Source organism: Theropithecus gelada, chromosome 5 (genome assembly GCF_003255815.1).
Source record: "Theropithecus gelada isolate Dixy chromosome 5, Tgel_1.0, whole genome shotgun sequence".
In the NCBI taxonomy this organism is placed as follows: domain Eukaryota; kingdom Metazoa; phylum Chordata; class Mammalia; order Primates; family Cercopithecidae; genus Theropithecus; species Theropithecus gelada.
The window spans coordinates 95,567,268-95,593,278 of NC_037672.1; the positions used below are offsets into that span (position 1 = coordinate 95,567,268).

The window sequence follows — 26,011 nt, forward strand, 5'->3', positions numbered from 1 at the left end:
GCTCTGTCTGTCAACAATGGTGACTTTGGAAAATAAACTCTGCTTCTTCCCCAAAATTTTTAAATAGATTGAATGAGGGAAGCATACATAGATCAGCAGAGTGGTCGTCACATATTAAATTCAATAAATAGTGCTATTTTAATATTGATAACAGTGTTTAGACATATTTTAATGATTGCTAAAATCTTATTAATGTTAGGTCCTCTGAGGAATACACTTATAAAGCACACAACTCCAAGTCACTAAAGTCTTCTGACTGAGAAAGTGGGACGGGGAAAGAAATTAAGCTTATGAAAATGCTTTTTTGTACTATTATAACTAAAACTATTTCCTAAAGAGTCATAGGTTAAAAAAAAAGTCTGACTAAAAAAGGCTAATATTGGTAAATTATTAAATAGCAAGCACACAGTACATATTATGTTCCAAAAACCAATTTGTAACTTATCCCTTGGCAGTGATAGAACACTTTGTTTTACAATTTTTTAGTTTCAAATACTGTCATTTTCAAAATACTGCTGTCATGGTCTTTCAGATTTCATCTGTTTTATCAGAACCTGGAAGGCGGAGGGAAGATAACATAAGATGATAATGTATGTATCTAGGACTACATCTCAGGCTACTTCTATAAGTGATTTTAAGTAAATCTCTACTTAATTTATAATTAAGATGATTTCACAATAACTGGGAGCTCAAAATATCTGAGACAGCTCTCGTCACTTTAGAAAGTTTATTTTCCCAGGGTTAAGGATGTGCCCGTGACACAGCCTCTGGAGGTCCTCGCCACATATGCCCAAGGTATTTGGGGCACAGCTTGGTTTTACACATTTTTAGACAGACATGAGACATCACTCAGTATGTGTAAGGTGTACATTGGTCCTGAAAGGAAGGACAACTCGAAGAGGGGCAGGGGCTTCAAGCATAGGCAGGTAAGAAAGAGTTGCATTCTTCTGGGTTTCTGATTAGCCTTTCACTGAATATACAATTTACGTGTGAGAGGAGGGTAGGGGAATACTTACACCTTAATCTGGCTTAGTGAAACACGGGGCACAGGAAGCAACCATTTATGCATTTGTTTCATGTGAGCAGAAGGAAGACTTTGAGTTCTGTCTTTGTCCATAAAGAATTTCCTTGTGAGCAAATTTTATCTTTGTGATTGTCTTCATTTAGGAATAAAATGGGAGGCAGGTTTGCCTCAATCAGTTCCCAGCTTGACTTCCCTCTGGCTTAGTGGTTTTGAGATTTTTTTCTTTCACATAACCTTAGTATAAAATTCATCCTTGACAGTGTTTATCCCTAAAAGGCATTTTCTTCATTCGGTTCATTCAAGCAAGGCAGAAGATAAAAATCAATGGCTAAATAATGTTATCTTGCTATAATATAGTCTGCAGTCTGGTTTGTTCATTGGCTGAATAAACACGGCAGATGAGAGCTTTGGAGAAATACAGCCATTTAGGTGGCTCTGAAATCTCAAGTTAACTACTCTAAAATCGCTTCAATTATGAAATTTAGACAATAATTATTAAAATGTCATTAAGAGTTCCTGGTAACACCAAACACCTGTCATTTTACACAAATGCGTTTTGAATGTCTGAAAGACAGCTCCTGCCCTTAATTTAGATGTAAACCATTTAGTTTCAAACAACCTGATAAAATCTATAAACATTTTATCATGAACTAGAGCAGCTGTCTAGTTAGTATGTTATTTGAGTTCTGTTTAATAAATGAATTCATATCAGATAAATTAATCCTGCTAACAAATTTGACACTTAAGGTGATTCTGAAAATCCTTTAACTTAAAGTAGATGGAATCTTAAGTATGCGGCCTTTTAGTGTCAGTAAGGAAAAACTGCACGCAACAAAATATAGCAGGTCCTCACTTGTTGAGATTCATGGAAATTGTGACTTTAAATGAAATGACATGGCTGGGCATGGTGACTCATGCCTGTAATCTCAGCACTTTGGGAGGCCACGGCGGGTGGATCACGAGGTCAGGAGTTCGAGACCAGCCTGGCCAACATGGTGAAACTCCATGTCTACTAAAGATACAAAAAATTAGCCAAGCATGGTGGCGCGCACCTGTAATGGAGGCTGAGGCAGTAGAATCTCTTGAACCCGGGAGGTGGAGGTTGCAGTGGGCCGAGACTGTGCCACTGCACTCCAGCCTGGGCGACAGGGCAAGACTCCGTCTCAAAAAAATAATAATAATGAAATGATTCATAAACCAATTATTTTTCCTCATCAATGTTATAAACCACTTAGAAGGAAATGTCATCATTCAAGGACCTGCTATGTGACATCTTGCTTAAAGTCAGTTTCTAAGGACCTTACAATGCATTTAAGGACATAACTGCATTAAGGACTTAACAACTGAGTGTCTTTTACCTCTGAATATTTAATGTATTACTTCATTTAATCTTCACAACAACTTATGTAGGTAGTATATAATCTCTATTTTACTCAAGAGGAAACAAAGGTTAATTTGGCAAAGGTCACCTTACTAGTGAGTGGTTGGAACAGGTATCTGAGAACAGGCAACATGGCTTCAAAATCTTAAGCTCTTAACCTACCCACTCATTACTCCCTTTCAACGAAAGGCTAGTAAGTTATTTGAACCTGAATACCCTGAAAGTAACAAGCAAATTTTATAATTTTCATTCTGTTGTCAGCATATTACAAATTGCAGTGAAAAACAGATAGTTTTTAATTTATGAAAATTCTTTGTTTTCCCACCAATTATTTAGAAGATTGTGTTTTCAGCACTTTTATAAAAGCATCTTTTGGAACTTCAACGTTGCCAATTTTCCTCAGCTTTTTTTTCCCTTCTGCTTGTCTCTTCAAAAGCTTCATTTTTCGGGTAATATCACCACCATACTGAAAAATATTTTTAAAAATTGGAAGTCTGAGTCACTCTAAAGAGAAAATAATCACATGATTACAGAGGCATCAGTACAATCTTAATAAGCATACCAAATTATTTTCCATAAGGCAGGCATCTCTCTAATCTTCCTAGCAGATCCTAATTTTACTGTCAAAGAATGATAAAGGCTTTAATTTGGATGGAGGTGAAGATCCCTAAAGAAACCAAGTATTATAATATGCATGTCAAGGAAGAATTATCAATCTCATTACTGATTCTAAGCTTGGAATTTTGACCATAAAGCCACAGTCTAATATAGGAAACTCTTAATCACATAGGAATAAATGTGCCAAAAACTATACTGAGCATTTGGAGAAAGAATTGATCATTCAATTCTCACTATATTTAAGAATAATTTTTCTTAATTTTTGAGAGAGAGTTTCCCTCTCACCCAGGCTGGAGTACAGTAGCATGATCTCTGCTCACTGCAACCTCCGCCTCCTGGGCTCAAGCAGTTCTCGCGCTGCACCCTCCCGAGTAACTGAGATCACAGGCATGCACCATCAGGCCTGGCTAATTTTTGTATTTTTAGTAGAGATGGGGGTTTTCCATGTTGGCCAGGCCTGGTCTCGACCTCCTGGCCTCAAGTAATCTGCCCATCTTGGCCTCCCAAAGTGCTGGGATTACAGGTGTGAGCCACCAAGCCCGGGCAAGAATAATTTTTTTAACAGCTCAATAACAGCAAACTGGCAAAGCATATGTATGTCAGGAGAGATTGATTTCAACTGTAAAATAAAGCCATTGTTTTCAAAATCTTTCATTATATGTTAGATCAATAAAACATGTTACCCAGATCATAGAAATAACTGTTATAAGAATCTTCCTTAGTATTACATATAAGAACAATTTTCATAATTCTTTTGTAAATTTTTATTTTATAAATAAGATGAAAAAATATTTAAGGATATGGGCAAAATGAACCGGTTGCCATGGTCAAGCTGAAATTTACCTATTCAAAAAGAAAACTTGGAAAAATGTATAAAAACCAACAATAGAAATCAGTAAGCTTATGCCCCCTTTGATTTAAAACCCATAAAAGTTATAAAGTAGAATAAATACAACTAGATACATACACATTTTGCCAAAACATTTTTCCTATAGGCTTTCACACTGTAAAAGAGAAAATTTCGTTTAAGTACATAATTCCATACTGTTTAAAAGCACTTTCTTACCAAAAACAATCTCCCCTTTACTAGAAAATTTTAATGACAGTATCATTACCTATGTAAAATTTCCATAAGCATATTAATTAGATACTTCAATTGCTCTTGTATTTATTTTCATGTACTTGGCATAAAAGAACAAATTCAACATGTTTGTCAACACACATTAAGAAAAAAGGTCAAGGCTTGTGGTAGGTTTGATTAGGCCAAATTCAAGCGTGATGTGACCTTGATTACACGAAATATATTACGTTATTTTTTACTCAATCTAAAAATACTGTTACCACTACTACTTCAGAAAAACAAAACATGTTTATTATCTTATTGCCTCTACTGAATGTGGATGGAGTGGCTAGGAAGATTAATATATCTACCCCACCAGTTATAAACTAATCTATTTCTATAATGTTTGAGAAATTTCTAGATCATCTAATTTTGAAAATAGCACCACCTTTATGTATTCCTTCAGAGAGAAAAACCTGTTTTTTTAAGGTATTCTCTCAACACACTTATGTTAGAATGAGCATTTGCTAACTGTCTTAAGTTGCACTTTCCAGGATGTTCCCTGGTTATCATCTCCACTCTGCCTGATCTCAGTATTTACGAAACACAGAATAACTGAAGCAAAATTGTGTTAGGAAATGAAATGTATTTCAAACAGTGGGCCTAAAATTAACCTCAAGTCTATATTAACATGATAGTTGTACTTCCCCATTAGGTTTGAGTAAAGGTAGACTTTAATAACAATTTTCAACTTTTCATAACTGAGGAGATACTTCCTGTTTCCCAGAAGTCTTAGTATCATTAAGGAAAGGAAATGGGAAGTGCTACAAGACACACCCTGCATCTGCTGTTACAAGCTGAGCAGCTTATTCAGTGTTCTTCATTGCTATTTTTGTTTTTTTGTTAAACAGGGTCTATGTTTCCCAGACTAGTCTCAAAGCAATTCTCCTGCCCCAGCCTCCCAAGTAGTTAGGATCACAGACTGAGCCACCACACCCAGCCAGTGTTCTGATTTATGTATTACATTTCCGTGTCCTATAGAAACTAGCCTATCTTTCATGTCTACTATAATTCATGTGAGGTCCCTAATCTAGAATGCAAATCCTAACATGGTATTGGCATTCCTTGGTTTATAACCTCCCTAGCTCTGAGGAAGTAGGGAAGTGATATTAAATACTTTGGGTTTAAAAAAAAAAATTGTAATTTTGTCATTAGGAAGACAAAACCTTTTAGTTTCAGTTTCTATTAATTTATAATCTACCTAAAGGGATAAAACCATAAAGAAATTCCTTACCCGGGAAATTCAGTTATAGACATTCATATGAGTGGAAATTAAAACAGTTCCTCAAACCCATACATATTATACTAACTGCAAATTACATCACCCAATGGTGTTATATAAGTAATTCAAACTAACAGTCATTACTTAAATCAGAAAAATGGAGAGCACTATCGTACTGTTTCTACAAGTAAGAATAAAGCTTAGGCCAATGTTAAAATGTTCAATATTCTTTCACTTTTTAAGTACATCATTTCTGAAACTGGCTCAAGAACAAAAATCAATTTCAACTCACGTTTCTCTTGCAATGATTTTACTTCCAATAGCAGCTTGAATTGCTATCTCAAATAGTTGCCTAGGAAGAGAATCCTTCAGCCGTTCACATATGGCTTTGCCAATTGAGTGTGCTTTGTCTCTGAGACAGAAAAATACAACTGTTTATATATCCTAAATAAGAATATTTCAAGTATTTCTCTAGGCCAGTTGCATAATCAATGTAAAGGTGATCTCTTAAGGAGGTTCAAATGGAACTTACTTATCATAAATATCTCTTACTCTCTGAATCATGAACAACTTCTCTAAGAAAGCAATGTATGATTACAGGAAATTTAGAAATACAACATTAGAGAATAGAAACCGTTCTTGATTCTCTTTCCTTAGCCACTGAAAATGGTAAACATTTTGGAATGTTTATTTTAAACATATATCTTTCTAGTCATTTTTTTGCATATTTTTGTTATGATCAGTGTTTATGATATATTCTACCCTCTTATTTAATAGACATTTTTGTTACTAAATACTACTCCACAAGTTTTAATGGCTGAAAATAACAATATGGGTGCTTTGTAATTCATTTTAACCAATCTGCTGTTTCTTGAACACGTGGGTTTTTTCCTAATTTTTTTACAAATATAAAAGGGTGCGGTGGCTCACGCCTGTAATTCCAGCACTTTGGGAGGCTGAGGCAGGCAGATCAGAGGTCAAGAGATCAAGGCCATCCTGGCCAATATGGTGAAACCTCGTCTCTACTAAAAATACAAAAATTAGCTGGGCATGGTGGCACGCGCTTGTAGTTCCAGCTACTCAGGAGGCTGAGACAGGAGAATCGTTTGAACCCGGGAGGCAGAGATTGCAGTGAGCAGAAATTGTGCCACTGCACTCCAGCCTGGTGACAGAATGAGACTCCCATCTAAAAAAACAAAACAAAACAAAACAAAAAAACTTGTTCCCAATTCTAAATCCATCATCATAAAATTTTCAAAACATTTTTTTTTTTTTTGCGTGGTAAGGGGAAACATTTCTATTACACTATTCTTTTTGACTATTATAGCTCTGTTCTATTTTTAGCAGTCCAGGGAGAAGTGTGGAAAAAGAAGAGAAAGCAAAGTAAGTAGGGTGAACTCTATTTTAATTACCTTTAAAAGTTTTTTAAATGCAGCTGCTCAAAAATAAGTGAAAAACATATCAAAAGTGAGTATTTTCACATTCCATGATTAGTTTCTATTCAACTTACTTGTGTACAACAGTTACTAGCTCCTCTACAGTATTTCCATTCAGTAGAATATCCATTTTCACAAGTTCTGCAGTCTGGTAGCCTGCATCTTCGTAATCAAAACTAAAAGGAAAAAACTCCAAGTGATAAATATTACACTTCCCAAGAGATTACTTTTTTTACTCTTTACAAAATGTCTTACTTTCTGCCACATTACACTCCCCAAAGAGATCTAACTTTCCATCAAAATATTACACATACAATTTCTTGTGAATGGATCTAAATGTTATCTTTTTATGTTTATTAAATCAAGGGCAAAAACAAGGGGAATATGTTTATAGGGGAAAGGGAAATAAATTGGTGAACCTGACAAAGAAAAGGGTTTATTGAAAACAAATATCATGCCTTCCCATGTTCCCAGCAGCTGGCAGGCTTCAGACAATACTATATATTAATGGATCATTTTCAGATTTATGAGTTGGGTTTCTGTTTAACTTTCTATTACCAATGACAACTCTATGTTTAAATAAATGCTATGACACTCATAAAATGCCATTAATAAATGAGACCTCTGAATTTCCTATTTGGCTCTTCAGTTTGCACCTCCCTTCAGAGGGCTTTTGTGAGGATTAAATGAGTTAATACATGTAAACCACTTAGAGCAATGCCTAGTACATAATACATGTTTAAACAGAGCCAAACAGAGCCTAGTTTAGCATGCAAACAAGCACTTAGTTTCAGCTGTTACTTTTAACAATGTGGTCAAAGCTTGCAATGTTAGTCAAAACAGGTATTTAAATGTTTAACTTATAAAACTGAAGTCTAACAAGAAAATTTCAATTATAGGCTTACAAGTTGTCCCAATCACAGACAAGAACATGTATACTCCTACTGTCTTAATTTTAAAACAACTGGTGCCTGGACTTGCAAAATTATGTTTGGTTTCTAAAGATTTTCAGCAGAAAGGTCATAAAATGACAATAATACACTCTATTAACAGATTCTTTTCAGAAGTATTGTTAAAATATTTTCTTCAGAAAGCATCACTTATTAAACATTTACTGTATGAAAGATACCATGTTAAGTATCCAATGAATACAAAGCAAATAGGAAGAGAAAAAAACAGACGTGGTCCTTAACTTTGAAGTTGTTACAGCTCCAGCTATGTTGTGGTCCAAAATATTAAAAATCTTAAAAATTTCTTAACTCATTTTTTCAAAAGAAATCATTATAAAAATTGTGTTTTCTTTTTCCAAGGAGCCCAATCAATTCCTAACCTCTACTGAAAACACAGGTATTCTAGTGTTCCCTTAGAATGCAGGAAACACATCTGCAATTCCAAAAAGCTACTGGGGTTATGGGTTGAAGGCAAATGCCTGTTTGATTAGACACCACTACAGTTCTTGTATAACACAGGACTCCCTGCTCTGACCTAGTTGCAGTTGATTCTTGCCTCCTGGTATGAAATAAATTTTTCCCTGATCTTAATTCATAGCCTATGATGACTTTCTGTTAAGTGTGGAATTGACTGCATATGTAAAACATCCATCTTGAACATAACAATTACCTTAATGCTGGAAGCTGGAATATTTTATTTTTATGTAGTTCAAAAATGACATTCTCTCATTAAATTCAAAATGTATTTAAGTTTCCAAATGAAAAGGGTTTTTAAGACCACTTATAATTCAGAAAGTAGTACCCAAATGCAAACTAAAATTGACAGACTTCTGTTAAAAATATTTATAAACATTAAACCTAGTAATCTTCCTTTCAACTCTAGTAATTTTATTTTATTTTATTTTATTTTTTTTTTTTTTTGAGACGGAGTCTCGCTCTGTCACCCAGGCTGGAGTGCAGTGGCCGGATCTCCGCTCACTGCAAGCTCCGCCTCCCGGGTTTACGCCATTCTCCTGCCTCAGCCTCCCGAGTAGCTGGGACTACAGGCGCCTGCCACCTCGCCCGGCTAAGTTTTTGTATTTTTAGTAGAGACGGGGTTTCACTGTGTTAGCCAGGATAGTCTCGATCTCCTGACCTCGTGATCCGCCCATCTCGGCCTCCCAAAGTGCTGGGATTACAGGCTTGAGCCACCGCGCCCGGCCTTCAACTCTAGTAATTTTAATATGCCTCCCAATTCATTTTACTTTAAATTCCACAGCCACTTACTTGCTCAAGGTCTTGTCTGAAAGAAGACATAAAAGAAAAAAAAAAAACAAACAAACTAGGTGACAAAGTAGAAAAAAATTCTCAATACAAAGGAACATGAAGATTCCTTGGTAAGAAGAATTATATATGCTAACTCTCTTCACTGACAAGATGATTGATTAAAGTTAAAATTCCAAGTCATTGTAGCATGTTCGTTAAACACTGAAATTTGTCTCTGCACGTTAACATTAATATTCATGCACTGTGTGGGAGTTCTATAGATGTCAATGTTCATTTTTCCCCTTTTGCTTCCCCATGTTTCATATCTATTTTCTACTATATACTATCCTGTAACATAAGATTTTAGGGCATAGTGAGGGTATCTAGAGTGATATGCCCCAACAACAACAACAAAAAAAAAAAAAACAGCCTCTCAGAATGCCATGCCCTGAGTTCCTTATTTGTTATTTAATAGTAACTCTTCTTTCATTTTTATCTGGCTTTTCTCCATGTACTCCTATGAGATACACAATGGTTTTCATGATGTGGACAACCTGGTCCTGGAAAGACTAAGTTATTAAAGTGTTCATTAATGGAGGGGCACACTTAACATTTTTTACAGACTGAATATGCACTTTTATTTTTCAAATGTAAATAGATGCTCTTGAGATTGCATAACATACAAATACATTTTAAAAGTGCCACTGAGGTTACAGTAAATTTTTGAAATTAGGTCTAATTCTTAACAGAATACAACTCTTCATGAAAAGGGGAGTAACTTTTTTTGTTAAGAGAAATAAAAGTTAGAAAATAAATCAAAGTAAGTTTTTCTCCTATAAGCAAATCACAAGTAGTCTGTAACACCTATAAGGTTGTTCCAAGTCATTTTAACCTTAGCATATGATTCTCAACTATCTTCAAGAAAGCTGAAATTACTAAAGAATTAGTGTACTCTTGCTCATCAATATTTCAAAAAAGTTGGTCAGGCATCTTAGGTTCTCATTGATTTTTTACCTAGCATATCCAGAAGACAGGGATTTCAAAGAGTCATAAAAATCTACCACAATTTCATTCAAAGGAAAGAGATATTTAAGCATAACTCTATTTTGATCAATAAATATCATATTCTTCTGAACTGCTCTTCGAGCCTAAAAAGGGAAGGAAAAAAATGGGTTTAATGATAACCTACTCAAATACTGAGGAATAATGTATTTCTCTAATGGTCTAGTAAAAACTTATAGGCAGTATTTATAATCCAGGGCGAAACATTTTATATTTCAATTACCTTAGGCTTGCTATCAAAGCTTTTAATCTTTATCTAAGAATTTTATCTTTTAAAATAAACACTATTTCATGTAACAGTAAATCAAATGTAACTACATATAAAGTCAAAAATCCTAATTTCTTGTTTTATAAATAATTAGGTCCAGAGAAATTAAAAGTGTAAGACCAAGATTACAATCTAGTTTTTAACCTAATTAAAACTCAAGTCACCATTTGACACTTTCCAATATGTATCTGAGTATTTCAAATAAGTATTTTTAAAGAATATAATTACATACCTTGTGGATTCAATCATTTATTACAATGTGGTGAGAACTAAAGCAAAATGGGAGTACCTTCAAATTTATGGTCCCTGAAGTACTATAATCATCTTTCAAACTACTCAAAAAGGCGAAAAGAAATTATACATTTAGCTAATTATCAAATTTCTTTCCTTTGGGCTAAAATATCAAATCAGTAAATTACACAAATTATCAGAAATATTTTTCTTATTTGAAATCAAAATTTTAAAAGTATATATATCTATATCTATGTATACAGACACAGACATATATATATAAAAGAAAATCTCTTTAAATTCAGTATGCTCAGCAGAAAGAAATCTTTTAAAACAAGTTGGAAATCACTATTTCAGAGGACTAAAACCTAATTTTGTATTAAATTGTATTAGTTATACCTCGCAAAGCATCATTATTTTTCCAGTGTATTCATCTGGTGTGATAATAGTGCCCAAAACAACTGGCTCCAAATATTCTGTTACTTTTGATTTATCAGGGAATTGTGCAGGATTGATAATTGTAATTTCTTTTTCTCTATATTCCTAAAAATTAGAAAAATCAGCAATACTTAAAAAGAAATCTTAATATAATGATCATTTTTCTTGTTTGCTTTATATTTTAAAATCTCTCCCGCTGAAATCATTTAGTATTAATAAGTATTAGTAAACAATATATTCCAATTATTGATATTTACTAAACATATTTCATGGACCATTTAGAAAAAGTATGACAAAAGAATACATTTTAACTTGACATTTAGAAAACATTATAGTTTAATAGTTAATTTTGTTGGAAAATATTTAGATTGCCAAAATTAGTATTTGCTTAAAATGAACAGATTGCCACTTACATGGAATACAATATTGTCTTCATCACTGATTTGAAATTTAAAATTTCTCAGTCACTGGAATGAATGCTTCACTTTTTATGAGAGAAATTACTTATGACCAAAATTACATTTTGCATCTTTGTGCTAGAATCAGAACATTGTTTTCACGACTAATTTTACTTTTTACTATCAGCAATAGACTAGTTTTGATAATGTGGAGATTATATCAGGTTAAGAAAAATACTGCATAAATTAGTTTTCAAAAAAGTTCTTCATCATTAGGCATAGGGTAATTCAATGTTTATTACTACTAATCAATAAATATTTAAAACTTAATCAGCTACTGGTATAGTAAAAAGCTTCTCCTGCATTGTATATACACACATTTATTTTTTCCAAGAGACTAATGCAAAACAGTACTAAATACGAAGTACCTTTATCAATTTTGATGATGAAAGTACAGCTTTATATGGAACAGTAGGGGTTGTTAAAATAACAGAAGCATTATATTCTTGCTCCAGTCGCTGGTTGAAAACTTCCATGTGCAAAAGTCCAAGAAATCCTAGCCTGGGGGAGGAAAAGATAAACCCCAAAATGTTTATGTCCCATGGGCTTCATTTTTTTTTTTTTTTTTTTAATGAACATATTGTTATTTTAAGGGAGGGATGGAATTGAGTCAAAGAATTTACAATATAATTAAATGCTAGCATAATTTCATTAAATAAGATTAAAATCTTCCACTGGAAATCTATTTTAAATCACTATAAAACTTACCCATAAAATGTCAATCCACAACGTGAAACAGGCAGATAAAAATTGTTTTTGTCCACTTTACACTAATATAAACTTATTTTCAGTAAATGTTCCAGAAAAATGCACCATTTTATACCTCCCGTACTTGATACTTTAAAAAAACCTCCCTTTCTTATAAAAATATTTTTAAAATATACCATTTATACCTTTCTTTCCTATAAAAAAAAGTGAATGAATCTTACCTCCAGCCAGCACCCAGAGCAAGGCTACTATCCCGATGAACTGTCACACTGGAATCATTTAAAGTTAGTTTTTCTATAGCACTCTTCAGGTTGTTATATTCAGATTGGTCTACAGGATACATTCCTGGGGATACAATGATTTCTAATTATCACGTGATAAGCTGCCTCCAGACCAATCAAACCACATGTGTAGTGCTGCCAAGTTCCAAATTAGTCATTTACCTTTTAAATTACTTTCTTGTATTTTATGGACCAAAATACTAGTTTGCTAAAAATTTATGATAATTTGGTTTCAAAGTATCTTACAAGTCATTAGTCTTAAAGAATATACACCTAGATTGGCACTCCAAATAATGTTTTCAATGTTTTTGAAAAACTACAGGGAAAAGAAAAAAAAAAACATGGGAATTAGGCCTATTAAGGAAACACATTGTAATTGCAAAAACAAAAGCACAAGACATCCCACAACCCAAATGAAACTTTATTATTAGATAAAAATAGGAGTAGAAATGAAAACTATACTGCACTCTCAATTTTCTAAGGCAGATTATCTACTTAAAACCATAGTTAAATTTTGCTTTTTGGTATTTACTTACAAAAACTATGGGAATCACTACTGATTCTCTTTCATCTGACAACTCTGAAGTCCTCTAAAATCCAGATGACTGACTTTGCCTAAAGGTAGGGGTAAACAAAGTTCCTAATTCCCAGTGAGAGAGACTGTAGGGCGAAAATCAAGGGTTAGATACTCGGCACAGAGTAACCTGATGACCTTCCATCAGGTCTTCCTTTCTCCAAAATAAAGGAAGTAACAGATTCTGAAATTATATATACTTGAGGCAACACCATTCTCTGTCATGTCTACATGAGTACAATACAATATTAAAGAAACTCTATCGAAGATGAAGATACTCAGTGTCTAATGATAATCAGTAATAAGAACATCCTAATTAAAAAGTTTCAAATATAATAATGAACTCCCTAGAAAAGTAAGAAAAATTTATATTACTGTATTCTATACATCACAACTTCTTCCTTAAGAGCTTATTTCTTAACACATCCTAAATGATCTCCCACATATAATTTCATCATACATATGAAATTATAAACTGATAAACAGCACAAAGAATTAAGTGAAACAATAGGCTGGAATTCGTGGTTATTTAACATAATCAGAATGTGTATTTTTTCCTTAACCACTGAGACAAACTTTTAGTTTAAAAATATCATGGCCTTCAACCTTTGAATTTGTGAGCTCCTCACCTGCAAATACCATTGGTTTCGCTGATTTAAACCCAGGCAAGGGCTCCACTGGTTGCTTATGTAAATATAATGTATCTCCTATTTGCGCTTCAGTGACATTTTTCATCCCAGCAATCAGATAGCCCACCTGTCCTGCATATCTAAATAAAATTATTATATGCAAATATTTACTGCTTTAATGTTTCAAGCACATAACTCACAATTAGTTCTACCTTCCCAGGAAACTATCATACACTTTCCAAACTTTCCATACACTTTGAAAATAAGTGCTCCATATCAATTATCAAACTCTGAAGCTTGCCAGCAAATGAACACACCAGGTCTTACAATCCATTAGACCTCTCTACTTATAAACCTATCACCTTTTTCATGATTCTGCCAACCTTTGCAATTTAAACAGCAGTTTCTAAAGTATATTGTAAATACAGTGAAACTAGTAAGTACAAAAGCATTACAATAAGTACACTACTTGTGATGTCTTTTATTAATGAATTGTGTTGCAAATGCTTTAACAATGGAAAAAAAGGTAACTTTTTATCCAAGAAAAATGTGAACTCTGAACAAACTGGACATCTGATGTTCCTCCTTTAGCAAAAGAACGAATTCTGAGTTCAGCTGTAGTTTAAAAAAAAAAAAAAATCCCTACAAAGGTAAAATAATTTACACTTACAATGAGCTTTAAGAACCTTAAATGAAGATGTGATAATGTTCAGTATATATGGCAGAATATAAATAGATGTTAAAATATTTCAGTAAAATAAAAATAGACTTTGACTCAATATAGTGCTGTTTTTAGACATACAACACTCAACACTCAAATGTGATCTGATAGTCATCTGGTTCCATAATTTCTACAAATGAGGAAACAGGACCTTACAAAGCTCAAATTATGTATCCAAGGTCATGTCTCATCAGTACCTGATATGGAGTAGGCACTCAATAAATAGTTCTTTTACAAGTCAATTCAGATGTGTTTTTCTAATGCACACTACCCTTGCTAATCCCACTCCCCAAGAATTTTAATCAAGGTTTTACCATGAATTCCACACTAAAGATTTATTAAGGTTTCTGTTATACCACCTTTACAATGGAAAATCTAGTTACGAAGAACTGTCAAAAATGATACCCAATATGGGTGGAGGGAACTCTTTCATTGTCTCATCAAATGTATCAATATAGGATCCAATCTCCCCTTGATCATAAACCTAGTTATAATTAGTCATTTAGAATAAAAAAAGTATCAACTGACATTTCTATTGTCCTTCACCCAAGATTCCTTCTGACAGAGCATTTACTGTATAGTTGCATTAAATAGTTTTTTTTAAGTTATCAAATGAGGATCATTCTAAGACTACCAAGTTGAGAAAAATGCAGAAACAGAACCACATACAAATGCATTTTAATTACTAATGCAGATTACTTACAATTTATGAGTTGGTTGCTCATTAGGATTCAAAACTCCTACTTCATTAACTTCGTATGTCTTTTGAGTATGTGCAGATACAATTTTATCTCCTTTGGAAACCACTCCGTCAAATAATGCTACATTGGCTATCACACCTCTATACTGGTCAAAGGTGGAGTCAAATACCAAAGCTCTCAGGGGATTTTTGCGATGCACTTTAGGGCTAGTAAATATAAGTAAAAAGTAAATACATATATACTAAATTAAAATCTTAATAAAATTCCTGTTTTCAACTTATTGTACTTAATTTGAGTTCTTGAGAAAGTTTGATACACAACAGCCTAAATAAAAAGACCTTTTTATAAAATATATTAGATTTAATAACCTCCAGTTTTAACAAATTATTTATAAATATATTTGTTCAGCTTAAAGCAAAGGAAAATAATTGCCAATGTACTGAGGTATATTTTATAATGATTGTCATGAAAAGACCTCCATCAATCATCTTTGCTTTTTCTTTACTTTACTGTACTTGCCTTCTATATTTTACTAAAAGCAAATAAATTTATTCTCACTCCCTGCAAGAATATTTGCCACATCTGTTAAGCTAAAATAACAGTTCAAGCTGATACAATCTTTGAACTATTAAGCATAGACAGTTTTTGAACTATTAAATAGAGACAACTAGTACAAAAATCACCAAATACTCACGGGGGAATTCTTTCAATAACTGCCTGAAGAACACTCTCAATATTTGTTCCAAGTTTAGCAGAAATCTAAAAAGATACATGTGAAAAATATAAGCATTTAAAGTTGACTATACTTTTCTATCTTGATGACCTGTGACTTACGATCAGAAGGAAGAAATAATTCCAACAGTTATCAATTTGAGAAATACAGCAAAAGGAAAAGAACAAAGCAAACAGTATATTGACAAATACCTCTTTTTCTATTATAATTGGGTAGTTCTACAGTTCTAGAATTGAATTACAAGAGAGTCCTGATTATGGCACTGAAAGAGGAATAGACTAAGAGTTCAAAATCTGGGTAACAATCATATCTCTGCATTGAATGCGTGTATTTCACCAGTATCTATCTCCTTGAGTATAAATTCTATCGTCTAAAAAATGAAGTGATTATTCACATTCTGCCTAAATGTCAAGGTTGTTGTGTGAATAAACAATGTATGTGGATGGCATAAAACCATAAGGCATCTGACTACTAACTTTACTGTTCTCACACCAGAAAAGCAAGCCAACACTCAAACCACATGGTATGACTAACCTTTTTCACCAGTAATAAATGGACTATCTCTGAAATCCTGATTTCAAACTTCTTACCCTTCCCATTCACTCTAGACCAGGAATTTTCAGTTTCAGCCCTACTGACATTTTGTGCCAGATAATTCTTTGTTTTGGGAGGCCGTCCTGTGCATTATAGGATGTTCAGCAGCAACCAGGGCACCTCATTTACCCACAAGATGCTGGTAGCATCCTTCCCAAGATGTGAAAACCAAAACTATCTCCAAATATTTGCTCAGGGGCAAAACCACCCAACATTGACAACTACTGCTCTAGACTGTAGCACTTTCTTTACAACAGTCCTTAACTTGTAACTACTGAATATACTACTTGATGCTATCCATCAGCTCCACCCTCCACTCCATTTCTATTCTTTCCCAGATGGGACTCCAAGATCCATCATTTACAATCACTCTGGTTCATCCACTTTCTATTCTCTCCTTATTAGAGGCAGCTGGCAAAACCTCAACCTTGACTGCATCCAATTATGTTTTTTCTATGCCCATACACAGAGCAGCTTAACATTACCAGAAAAAAGAAATCAAATGAACAGTATGGTTCATTTCTTGTATCTGACAACAAGCTATCTTGCCTCTGGGCAGCCGTGCTTCTCATATACTTAACTCCAAATCAAGAAACATCATTTAATGCAATGCAGATTTTAAAATTAAGGTTATTTATTAATTTTAAAGTATGAAAATGGAGGTTTGTAGACAGTGCTCAGTTTAGCAATGAACTGTTATGTTTTATGGGTTGTTTCCTCCTGGATCATAATCTCCTTTTCATATGGATAGTTAATACTTAAGATATAATAATTTCACACCTGGGCTACTATTCATAGCTGGATTCCCTGTATCTCTTCTTACACCTCTTTGATCCATTCTCTGTAAGGCTACCTGAATTTATTTGTTTCTCTTGCTTTAAAATCCTTCCATTGCCTCAGAATAATTTTCAAGCTCTTTAGCATAAGAGTCCCAGCACAACTTGATTCCTGCATACCCCTACAAAGCCTTCTCATCCAATCTACCTTTCTGATCAGTAAACATGCCAAATCTTTTCTAATTTAAGTCCTTTACACACGCTCTTTTCTATTCTTGGAATGCTTTTCAGAAAATTATTCATTCCTCCATGTTTCAGTTTATCAGAGACGCTTTTGCTAAGCTATTCTATGTCATAACATCTCTCTAAGAAAAAAGACTTTTCACTGTTCATTATGGTATTTCACCTAGAATAATAACAATTTGTCAAATGAATTTCCTCGACAAACTTTATCCTAGTCAATAATTCCTATGGTTACTTCTTTGTTTACTTATTTATTGACTGTTTGCAGAAAGTCTGTCTGTCTTTACTTATTTATTGACTGTCTTGTCTGTCTTGTTCACTGCCATACTCTTAGCTGGCATATACCAAATAAGAATCTGAATGAATTTTATTAAGATTAAAATCAGAATAGTTAATTGCATTTTAATATAACACAATCCAAAATATAAAACCATGTATAACTTGCTCTTTTGAAAATTAAATGAGATTGAAAGAAAAACATTACAGTGCTGCGCTGACATACTTTACACTACCATGTAGCGTAGCACTTTGGCAGTGGCTGTTTAACAAGCAAATCATCATTTGAAAGGTAAACAAAAATTCAAATTTATAATGGTGGCAACTTTGATATAAATAAAATCCATTGTTTCCTAGCACTACTATAGCTTTTTATAAAATAGGTTTTTGTCAGTTCCAAGAATGATACATACAAATGCCTTGAAATTAGTTTGAACCTGCTCTTCAAAGACAGTATTTCCACTGGGCAAAATGACACACAAGAAATACCGCAGGGAGTTTCAGAAGGCCTGTGTTTTAGTCCTGGCACATTGGCTAACTAAACCCATGATCTTAGGAAAGTGATTAAAACCTTTGCGCCTCAGTTCCTTTAACTACAGCATCACAATAATTTCTGTATGTCCCAACAATATAAAAGGGACTTTTGGTAAGGATAAAAGGAAATTAATAGTAAAAGAAATTTGCAAAACTATAAAAAAATAGCATATAATGTCAGGTTATCAAATACCATGAAATTTCACTTAGTCCAATTTCCTGTGACTTTTTTCAAAGTATAATCTTTTTAGGAAAGTATTTTACCTTAATACATTCATCACTTGGAATATCAAACACTTTCTCAATTTGGTTTTCAACCCTTTCAGGATCAGCATTCTTCAGATCTATCTTTAAAAAAAAAATCCATTATGTGTTAGTATAATAAGGATAAGATGTATTATGTATTAACAGTATTCACAGGTAGTTAAAAGCTTACCCACTTCAGCCTAACTGACCCCTCTATGATATTTTTTCAAAAGCAGTAAAATAATCTATATATTAGCAGTACAATTTAATAACCATGATTGAAAAAGAGAAGTTAGGTAGCAGAGCATGCAAAAAAACTTTAAGCAGTTAGCTACCCAGGGCAGCAGAAGAGATCAGTAGTAATTTATCAATTAAGCAGCATGTGAACTGATTTTAAAAGTTAAATATAACATTAAGTCTGACAACAAGCTGTCCTACCTATGGCCTTCTTTTAAACTTAACTCCATTACCAATAAATATAATTTAAAGCAATGCAGATTTTAAAATTAAGATTCTAAATTAATTTTAAAATATGAAATGGAAGTTTATAGACAGAGCTCAGTTTAGCACTAAATTGTCATGCTTCATGTGCTGTATTGTTTCTTCCTAGATTATAAACTTCTCTTCTTTTCCTATGTATGGTTTAATCGGACAAACATGTTTCATCTGCTCTGCATTCCTTCCCTACAGAAATGGCCCTCAGTTACTGTAAGATAATTCAGGGGAACTATCTTCTCAACTCTGTGCAAGGGTGAGTTTAAGTTGCACTTCTGTTACATACAATTCAAAGAGATAAATCCCACCAATATATTTAATAAATAGCAGGAGATCCCTCATATAATAAATAGTACAACTGACATTTAAACACTAATTGTATTTTTAGAAAGTGAAATAACAACACTGTTGTCTCATTGTAATTACCTTATTTATAACTGGAATTACCGATAGCTGTGCTTCAAAAGCAAGAAAGAAGTTTGCTACAGTTTGGGCTTGAATACCCTGAAAATATCAAGACACAAGACACTGAGATGACCATTCTATTATCTATCACAAAACTTGTAATTTAAGACCATTCCACACATCTTCTTCAAGAGACTTTGCATCATGCTAATAATAAAATTAAACAAAATGCCACGTAGCTACCCTTCATACTTTTCTCTCCAACTTGTCTTTGGGATCAAAATGAAAATCGCTGATGGTAAAGCAATAACCACACCAAGTAGAGTGAGCCAACAGTCTACTAAGTTTGAGATAAGAAGCCTTTAAGGAAAGGTACAGGGCAAATCAACTATGATAGCTATTTTTCCATGCATCTGAATCATTCTCTGTAATAATTCCTTTCAGTTCAGAAAGCATTTATTGGAGGGCTTTTTCTGTGCTAGGAAATACATCAGGCATTGGAGAAACAAAAGATGTAACATGGACTCTCAAGGACCTCAAAGCTTAGTAAAGAACACAGTCATCAAGGCAGTTTATAAAGCCCAGTACTGCCTATATAAGGTCAAGATTGACTTTCCTTGATGGGATCAGGAAAGGCTTAACACAACACCACCACCACCACTAAAAAAAGTTGGGTTTTGAATGAAGAATTTGTGAGAAACATGTATCAAAAGCTTACTTTAGTATATTCACAGCTCTTATATGGTCATCTGCTGAATGTCTTTATGGTTTACACCACAAAAGAGCTTAGTAATGCTATTGATTTTTTAAAAACCTAATACTTCCCAAATTATTGCCTTAAAATCACCTAAAATGATCTGAAACTAATGATTTATTCTTAAGATCTGCTAAAAAATGGATATAGAAACCTCAGATTAAGAAATGCGAAAGTTGGTGGGGTTTTTTTGTAAGATGCATTGATAACATGATGTCACACTTCAAAAAAAAATACAACAATCTTTTGAACAATTCCAATTTAAAAACTAGTCAATTCCAGAGAATGCTTTAGTGTAATAATATTTCAAGTTAATAGGATGAAACCATATGATTTTCAATAAGTAATAAATCTATTTTTCAAACACTAAAATTCTATTTCCAAAACACATTTTAAAGAAAAACTCTTGAAACAACCAAATAGTCATGTCATATCACATGTCACATCATGCAAAATGAAAAATGCCTACCTCATTTGCATCAACCACAAGTAAAACACCCTGGCAAGCAGAAAGTGACCTGGATACTTCATAACTAAAATCAACATGGCCCTGAGAAACAAAAATATTGATACCTGTAAATCTGAGGTAGTTTTTTAGGAAAGGGCATTATGTCAAATTTATTGACTTGATAAAAGTTGTTAAATACTCGTTTCTTTTTTGTACCCTACACTTTTGAAACAACTGACACTAACACAAGAACACTGAGAAAACAAAAAGCAAAGGCAGATGTTTAATATTCAGTTCAAAAATTAAACAAGGATCTGTCTGCACTACTGACACAATGTTGACTTTAATAATACACACAAAATTAATATTAAACTTACCGGTGTATCAATGAGATTTAAAAGGTACTGCTTTCCTTCACAATTGTGAAAAAGAGATGCTGTCTGTGCTTTAACAGTGATTCCTCTTTCTCGTTCCACTTGCAATTTATCAAGAACCTGCTTATTATTCTTTGTTTTATCAATTGTCCCTATAAACAGAAACACTTACTGATATTTCTCTGGGCTTTTAAAAAAAAGAGAATATTACGTATAAAATTAAAATTTAAGAGTAAAAGTAATTCTCAATAACTCGCAGCCATCAGTTAAGTATGTAATATAAATGAAATACCTGTAAGTTCTAGGAGCCTGTCAGCTAAAGTACTTTTGCCATGATCCACATGTGCAACGATACTGAAATTTCTAATATTTTCAACAGGAAACCTAGACATGTCAAGTTTTTCCTAGAAAGGGGAAATACCACATTTAAGAGTATAAATTTTGCATACTATCAAACAAGTATAACAATTCAAAGAATATTCTTTTAATCGTTGAACAATATCATTTCTAGCATTTATATTGTTTATATTATTCTTCTAAGAATAAAGACATATATGGTTAAGTTCATATTACAAGGAACATCAGTTTAATAGTCAAAAGTAACTATACAGCTAAATAATAATCCCTTAACATTTCTACACCATTTTTAGGGCCAACCAGGAACTGAATTTATAATTGTGAATGAACTTAAGATACCTAGAACTTCTAAAGACCTGAGAATACCTTGTCCAGTAACTTTTGAGGCAACGGAGCTACAGAAAAGCTGAAAGAAATCTTCTGCTCCTATCACACATTTAACCAGGAATCAGATTTATTTAAAAATCTGTGTTTCTAACTGAGCCTCAAAATTTTATTTTAGATACAATTTTGCTACTTTACAGCTTCTCTGGTGAGAAAGAAAAACAGATGACATCCAACAAAAGACTTTCACTTAAAACTTAAAAATATTTTTAAATGGAACTCCTGGTTTTAAGTGTACACATCTTTAACGTTTTTACTAAAACACATCACAAACTGCTAGAAATTGTTATCAAGCAAAATATACCAGTTTTTTGTACTCTAAACATTTCTTTCCAATCAACTCTATATTTCACAATCAAAACCATAAAATTAAAATGAAATATAAAATTCACAAGAGCTTTAAGTTTTTTTATAACAGCCTCATATAAGACAGATAATAAAAGCACAATTATAGCTGAAAGTCTGCCCCCCCCAAAAAAAAGACCAATTCTGATGTTTGCCCTGTAGATTTTCTTTCCCTTTAGTTCAAAAGGTAGAGAATTGCACCATCTTTAAAACCGTGAATTGCAATATAAATCCATTTCTGAAACCACAGGCATATTAGGGCCAAAGTTGATTAATTATAAGGTTTTGTCTTTCTGCCTACTTACAGCTTGCCTTCAGTCACCTCACTTTTCTGCCTAAACTGTATCCATTCACAATTATCAGAGTTGTTGAACCTCCCACCCTCTCCCACCAGAGTCAAAAGTACACAGGTTTGCTCTGGCTGAGGTAGAAGGAAATAATAAAACTACAAAGACAGAGCACTTCCTGCATTCTAGGTATTAATCTAAAAAAGTCCACTCCTCAAATCACACAAATCTCACCAATTAGCCACTGGATGTTTGATTTGTTCTGCATTCAACAAATGAAGCAGGAGAGTGACAAAGAAGTAACTTGCCCAGGCCACATAGCTAGTTAATTTACAGGAAAATGGACGTTATATTAACATTTACTAGCAACTTTCTCAGCAGACTTTTTAGGAGAATTAAATAGATGAATACCCGCAAAGCACTTCGACCAGTGGCTCGCGTAAACAAATCAACATTTGACACTGCAAATGAGAAATCCTACGAAGTTAGTGACTTGCCCAAGGTCACACTAGTGAACGGTGGAGGGTCGGGAACCTGAGCCGTGCTCACACTGTGCTCTGCCTCCCTGTAAGCAGGATTCAGAGCTAGTCCCAGAAAGTCCTACACATTTCCAAGATCGCACGGGGTACTCCAATGTTTTAAAACATGGCTATATCAGATTCCAGGGGGCAGTCACCTTGAACTCTGCGGAGCTGTAGACCCTGTAGGTAGGCCAGGACTCTGGAGCAGCCCCAAAGGTCGGCGCGGGCCCAAGCGCGGCCCCAGTGGCCCACCGCGCGAGAGTGCGTGCGCACCCCCAGCCCCGACTCACGAGGGTCCACATGACCCGGGCGACGGAGGCGTCAGGAGAGGGTACCGACAAGCAACAGCAACATAGCCCGTTTGTTTTCAAAGGTACCCCGGGTAGGGTCCGGTGGACAGGACTCAAACAGACCCTGTGAAGCGAAGACAATAAACCCCGGGTAGCTCTGCCCAAGTACCAGCTCCAGAAGCACCCCGAAGGCGCGCCGCAGCGCGGCGCAGCTTGCTGACGCCTGCACGGCGCACGACGTCGTGACATCAGCGCGTCTTGGCGCCGGGCAGTGGAGTGGTCACGTGAGTGGGGGCTTTCAATTAACCCTAAAACGCAGTGTGCAGGCAGAGTATATATTAGCTTATATTGTCTGTTGAGTGCTGTGCCAATTCCTTTGCATTGTCTGTTTCTCACTACTGCCCTGTGTTGTGTGTTGTACTGTCAGTTCCCCCATACTACGTCAGGAAATCCGGACCGAGTGACTTGCCCAGGAGGTCGCAGTTGGGGAGCTGTCAGCCTGGAGTGCCGCCCAGGCAGTCTGATTCCCCAACCAGGAACGGAGGTCTTAGTCCAGGGATAAACGATGCTATTATTAGCACAACGTTGAGACTTAGCCTTCTACCTAGTGTCTAAATAATAATGGCACTTTTAAAATCTGAGGTCGAAATATATTCCCCATGTTGTCAGTGACTGAGCTAATCTTGAAGTGCATCTGAAAGGAAACGGGCCATAACATTGATTGTAATAGTGAAAGAAAAACTTTATCTGAATGACACAGTGTCCTTGATACCATGTCTATAGCTCACCTAAATCTATCTTGGTGCCTCCACAGGTATTTGTCCCACACTTTAGAAAACCGCAGTATCTTATAAGGCTGATATTATAATATTTCCCAACCTACAAACGGAAAAACATATTTATTAGAAAAATGCTGAGCTCCACTGTTTCAGGTTATATACCAGCTCTGGAAACTCAAACAAATTAAGCAAAATGTCTAAAATTACATCATAGATCAATGCAAAAATTATTTGAATCCAATTTTTTGGAAACTAAAGCTCATGTCTTGCAATATCTTTGTCAGCGTAAGTTTATTATTCAACTTGAGAAGAAACAGGAGGTATCTTTTCCGGGCTTTGAAGGATAGGCAGTTTTTTGTTTTTACCCAAGGAGATAAATGGAACTTAAGCAGAGGAATAATCAACAGCATAACACATTTTTCTCAGTTCCCAGTACTATTCTACATACTTTGTATCAATTCTTTTGATCTTCACAGAGCCCTCTATTGCTGGCCCTTTTAATATCTGTTTTATAGATTTCCAAGAAAAATGTGGCCCACGCTTTTTAAATAACTGGCTAGAGTCACAGTTAGTGATGAACCGGGGCTGTGAGTCCACACAGCCTGTCTCTAGAGCCTGCACCTTTAACCACTCCATTAAACTCGGCTCAGCTGAGCAAGGATACAAATGAGGAAAAACACACAATATATTGGGTTAGTAGTCAGTAGAGAACACGGCCAACATTCAGGACAGTGGCATTTTATTTGAGGCAAGGATTTCTGAAGAGTTCAAATAATTTACAAACTCATAAATCAAGACTCAGTTTCTCTGTAAGAATAAATATATAATATGGAGATTGCACTCCTATATAGTACATTAATCCACAACTATTGTATGGTTTCTATATTTGTAAATATACTGAAGGGAATATGAGTTTGCTAGGGCTTCCTAGGGCTTCCATGACAAAATACCACAGATTGACTTGGTGGTTTAAACAATAGACATTTATTTTCTCACAATTCTGGAGGCTTAAGAATTTGAGATCAATATATCAGCACAGCTGGTTTCTTCTGAGACCTCTCTGTTTGGCTTGTAGATCAGTACCTTCTGTTTTCTTACAGGGTCTTCCCTCTATACATGTCTATTTCCTAATTTTCTTACCAGAAATAAGTGAAAGAAAAACTTTATCTGAATGACACAGTGTCCTTGATACCATGTCTATATCTCACTTAAATCTATCTTGGTGCCTCCACAGGTATTTGTCCCACACTTTAGAAAACCGCAGTATCTTATAAGGCTGACATTTCTGATATTTTTCTTATCAGAAAATTATATGCTTTCTTTAGAGCATAATCACACAATATTTAAAAAGGTTCTCTAGTATTGCTGTTAGGCTGCTAAAATAGTGCCACCGTGTGTCTGCAGTATAAAATACATCTTTCAGTTCATTTTTGAGTCATCTTTGATTTGGGCCGATCCTAATAATTTTAAATTAATTTTCTCATTAAAGACCCTATCTTTAAATACAGTCACATTCTGAGATACTGGGGGTTTGAACATCAACATATGAACATGGAAGTGTTGACATAATTCAGCCTAAAACAAAGGAGTAATGAAAACAATCTATAAATAACTATCACCTCTAAATTCTTTTTCAAAGTTAATGATATTGTGGAGCATTTTTAGCACTAACAATACCATTAATAAATGATTAAAGTAGTATCACATTAGCCATTTAAAGCACTTGCACAATTTTAGCACATAATCACACAATATTAACAAAGGTTCTCTAGTATTGCTGTTAGGCTGCTAAAATGGTGCCACCGTGTGTCTGCAGTATAAAATACATCTTTCAGTTCATTTTTGAGGCCCATTTTTAAATTATTCTGAGTTTTTTAGACTTTTATATTTTTTCAAATTTTGAACATAAAAATTGGATCTTTACCAATATTTTCATATCACACAATAGAAAGTGTATGGGGTAGAGGAGGAATCACAGAAAGAAGAGTTTGTATCACTTTGTGAAGGGCTTTGAATGGGGACTTACTAGTTAGTATTTCACCATTAATCTATGCAGAAACCATTGTAAGGAAGGAAATAACAGTTTTTTGCTCTAGGGGGCTT

The 26,011-nt window shown here is 34.3% G+C and overlaps 1 protein-coding gene across 4 annotated transcripts; it reads right to left on the reverse strand.

Moving 5' to 3' along the window:
• Positions 1-486: 486 nt before the first annotated feature.
• On the reverse strand, positions 487-23,379 carry GUF1 (GUF1 homolog, GTPase). Of its 4 annotated transcripts, XM_025385409.1 has the most exons (18): positions 22,995-23,373; positions 21,238-21,349; positions 20,949-21,097; positions 20,593-20,673; positions 19,391-19,468; positions 18,488-18,571; positions 15,762-15,826; positions 15,070-15,273; positions 13,646-13,785; positions 12,383-12,506; positions 11,822-11,954; positions 10,957-11,100; positions 10,011-10,144; positions 6,876-6,977; positions 5,658-5,777; positions 3,991-4,027; positions 2,731-2,871; positions 487-554 (listed from the first exon to the last, which is right to left on the reverse strand). In XM_025385409.1, exons 1-17 carry the CDS (start codon positions 23,139-23,141, stop codon positions 2,734-2,736), a joined length of 1,992 nt encoding a protein of 663 aa, XP_025241194.1. In that variant the 5' UTR covers positions 23,142-23,373; the 3' UTR covers positions 487-554; positions 2,731-2,733. The 4 variants fall into 4 exon arrangements, with proteins under 4 accessions (XP_025241194.1, XP_025241193.1, XP_025241197.1 ...); XM_025385408.1 differs by lacking the exon at positions 487-554 and having other exon boundaries at positions 713-2,871; XM_025385412.1 differs by lacking the exons at positions 487-554; positions 21,238-21,349 and having other exon boundaries at positions 713-2,871; positions 22,995-23,379.
• Positions 23,380-26,011: the final 2,632 nt, after the last annotated feature.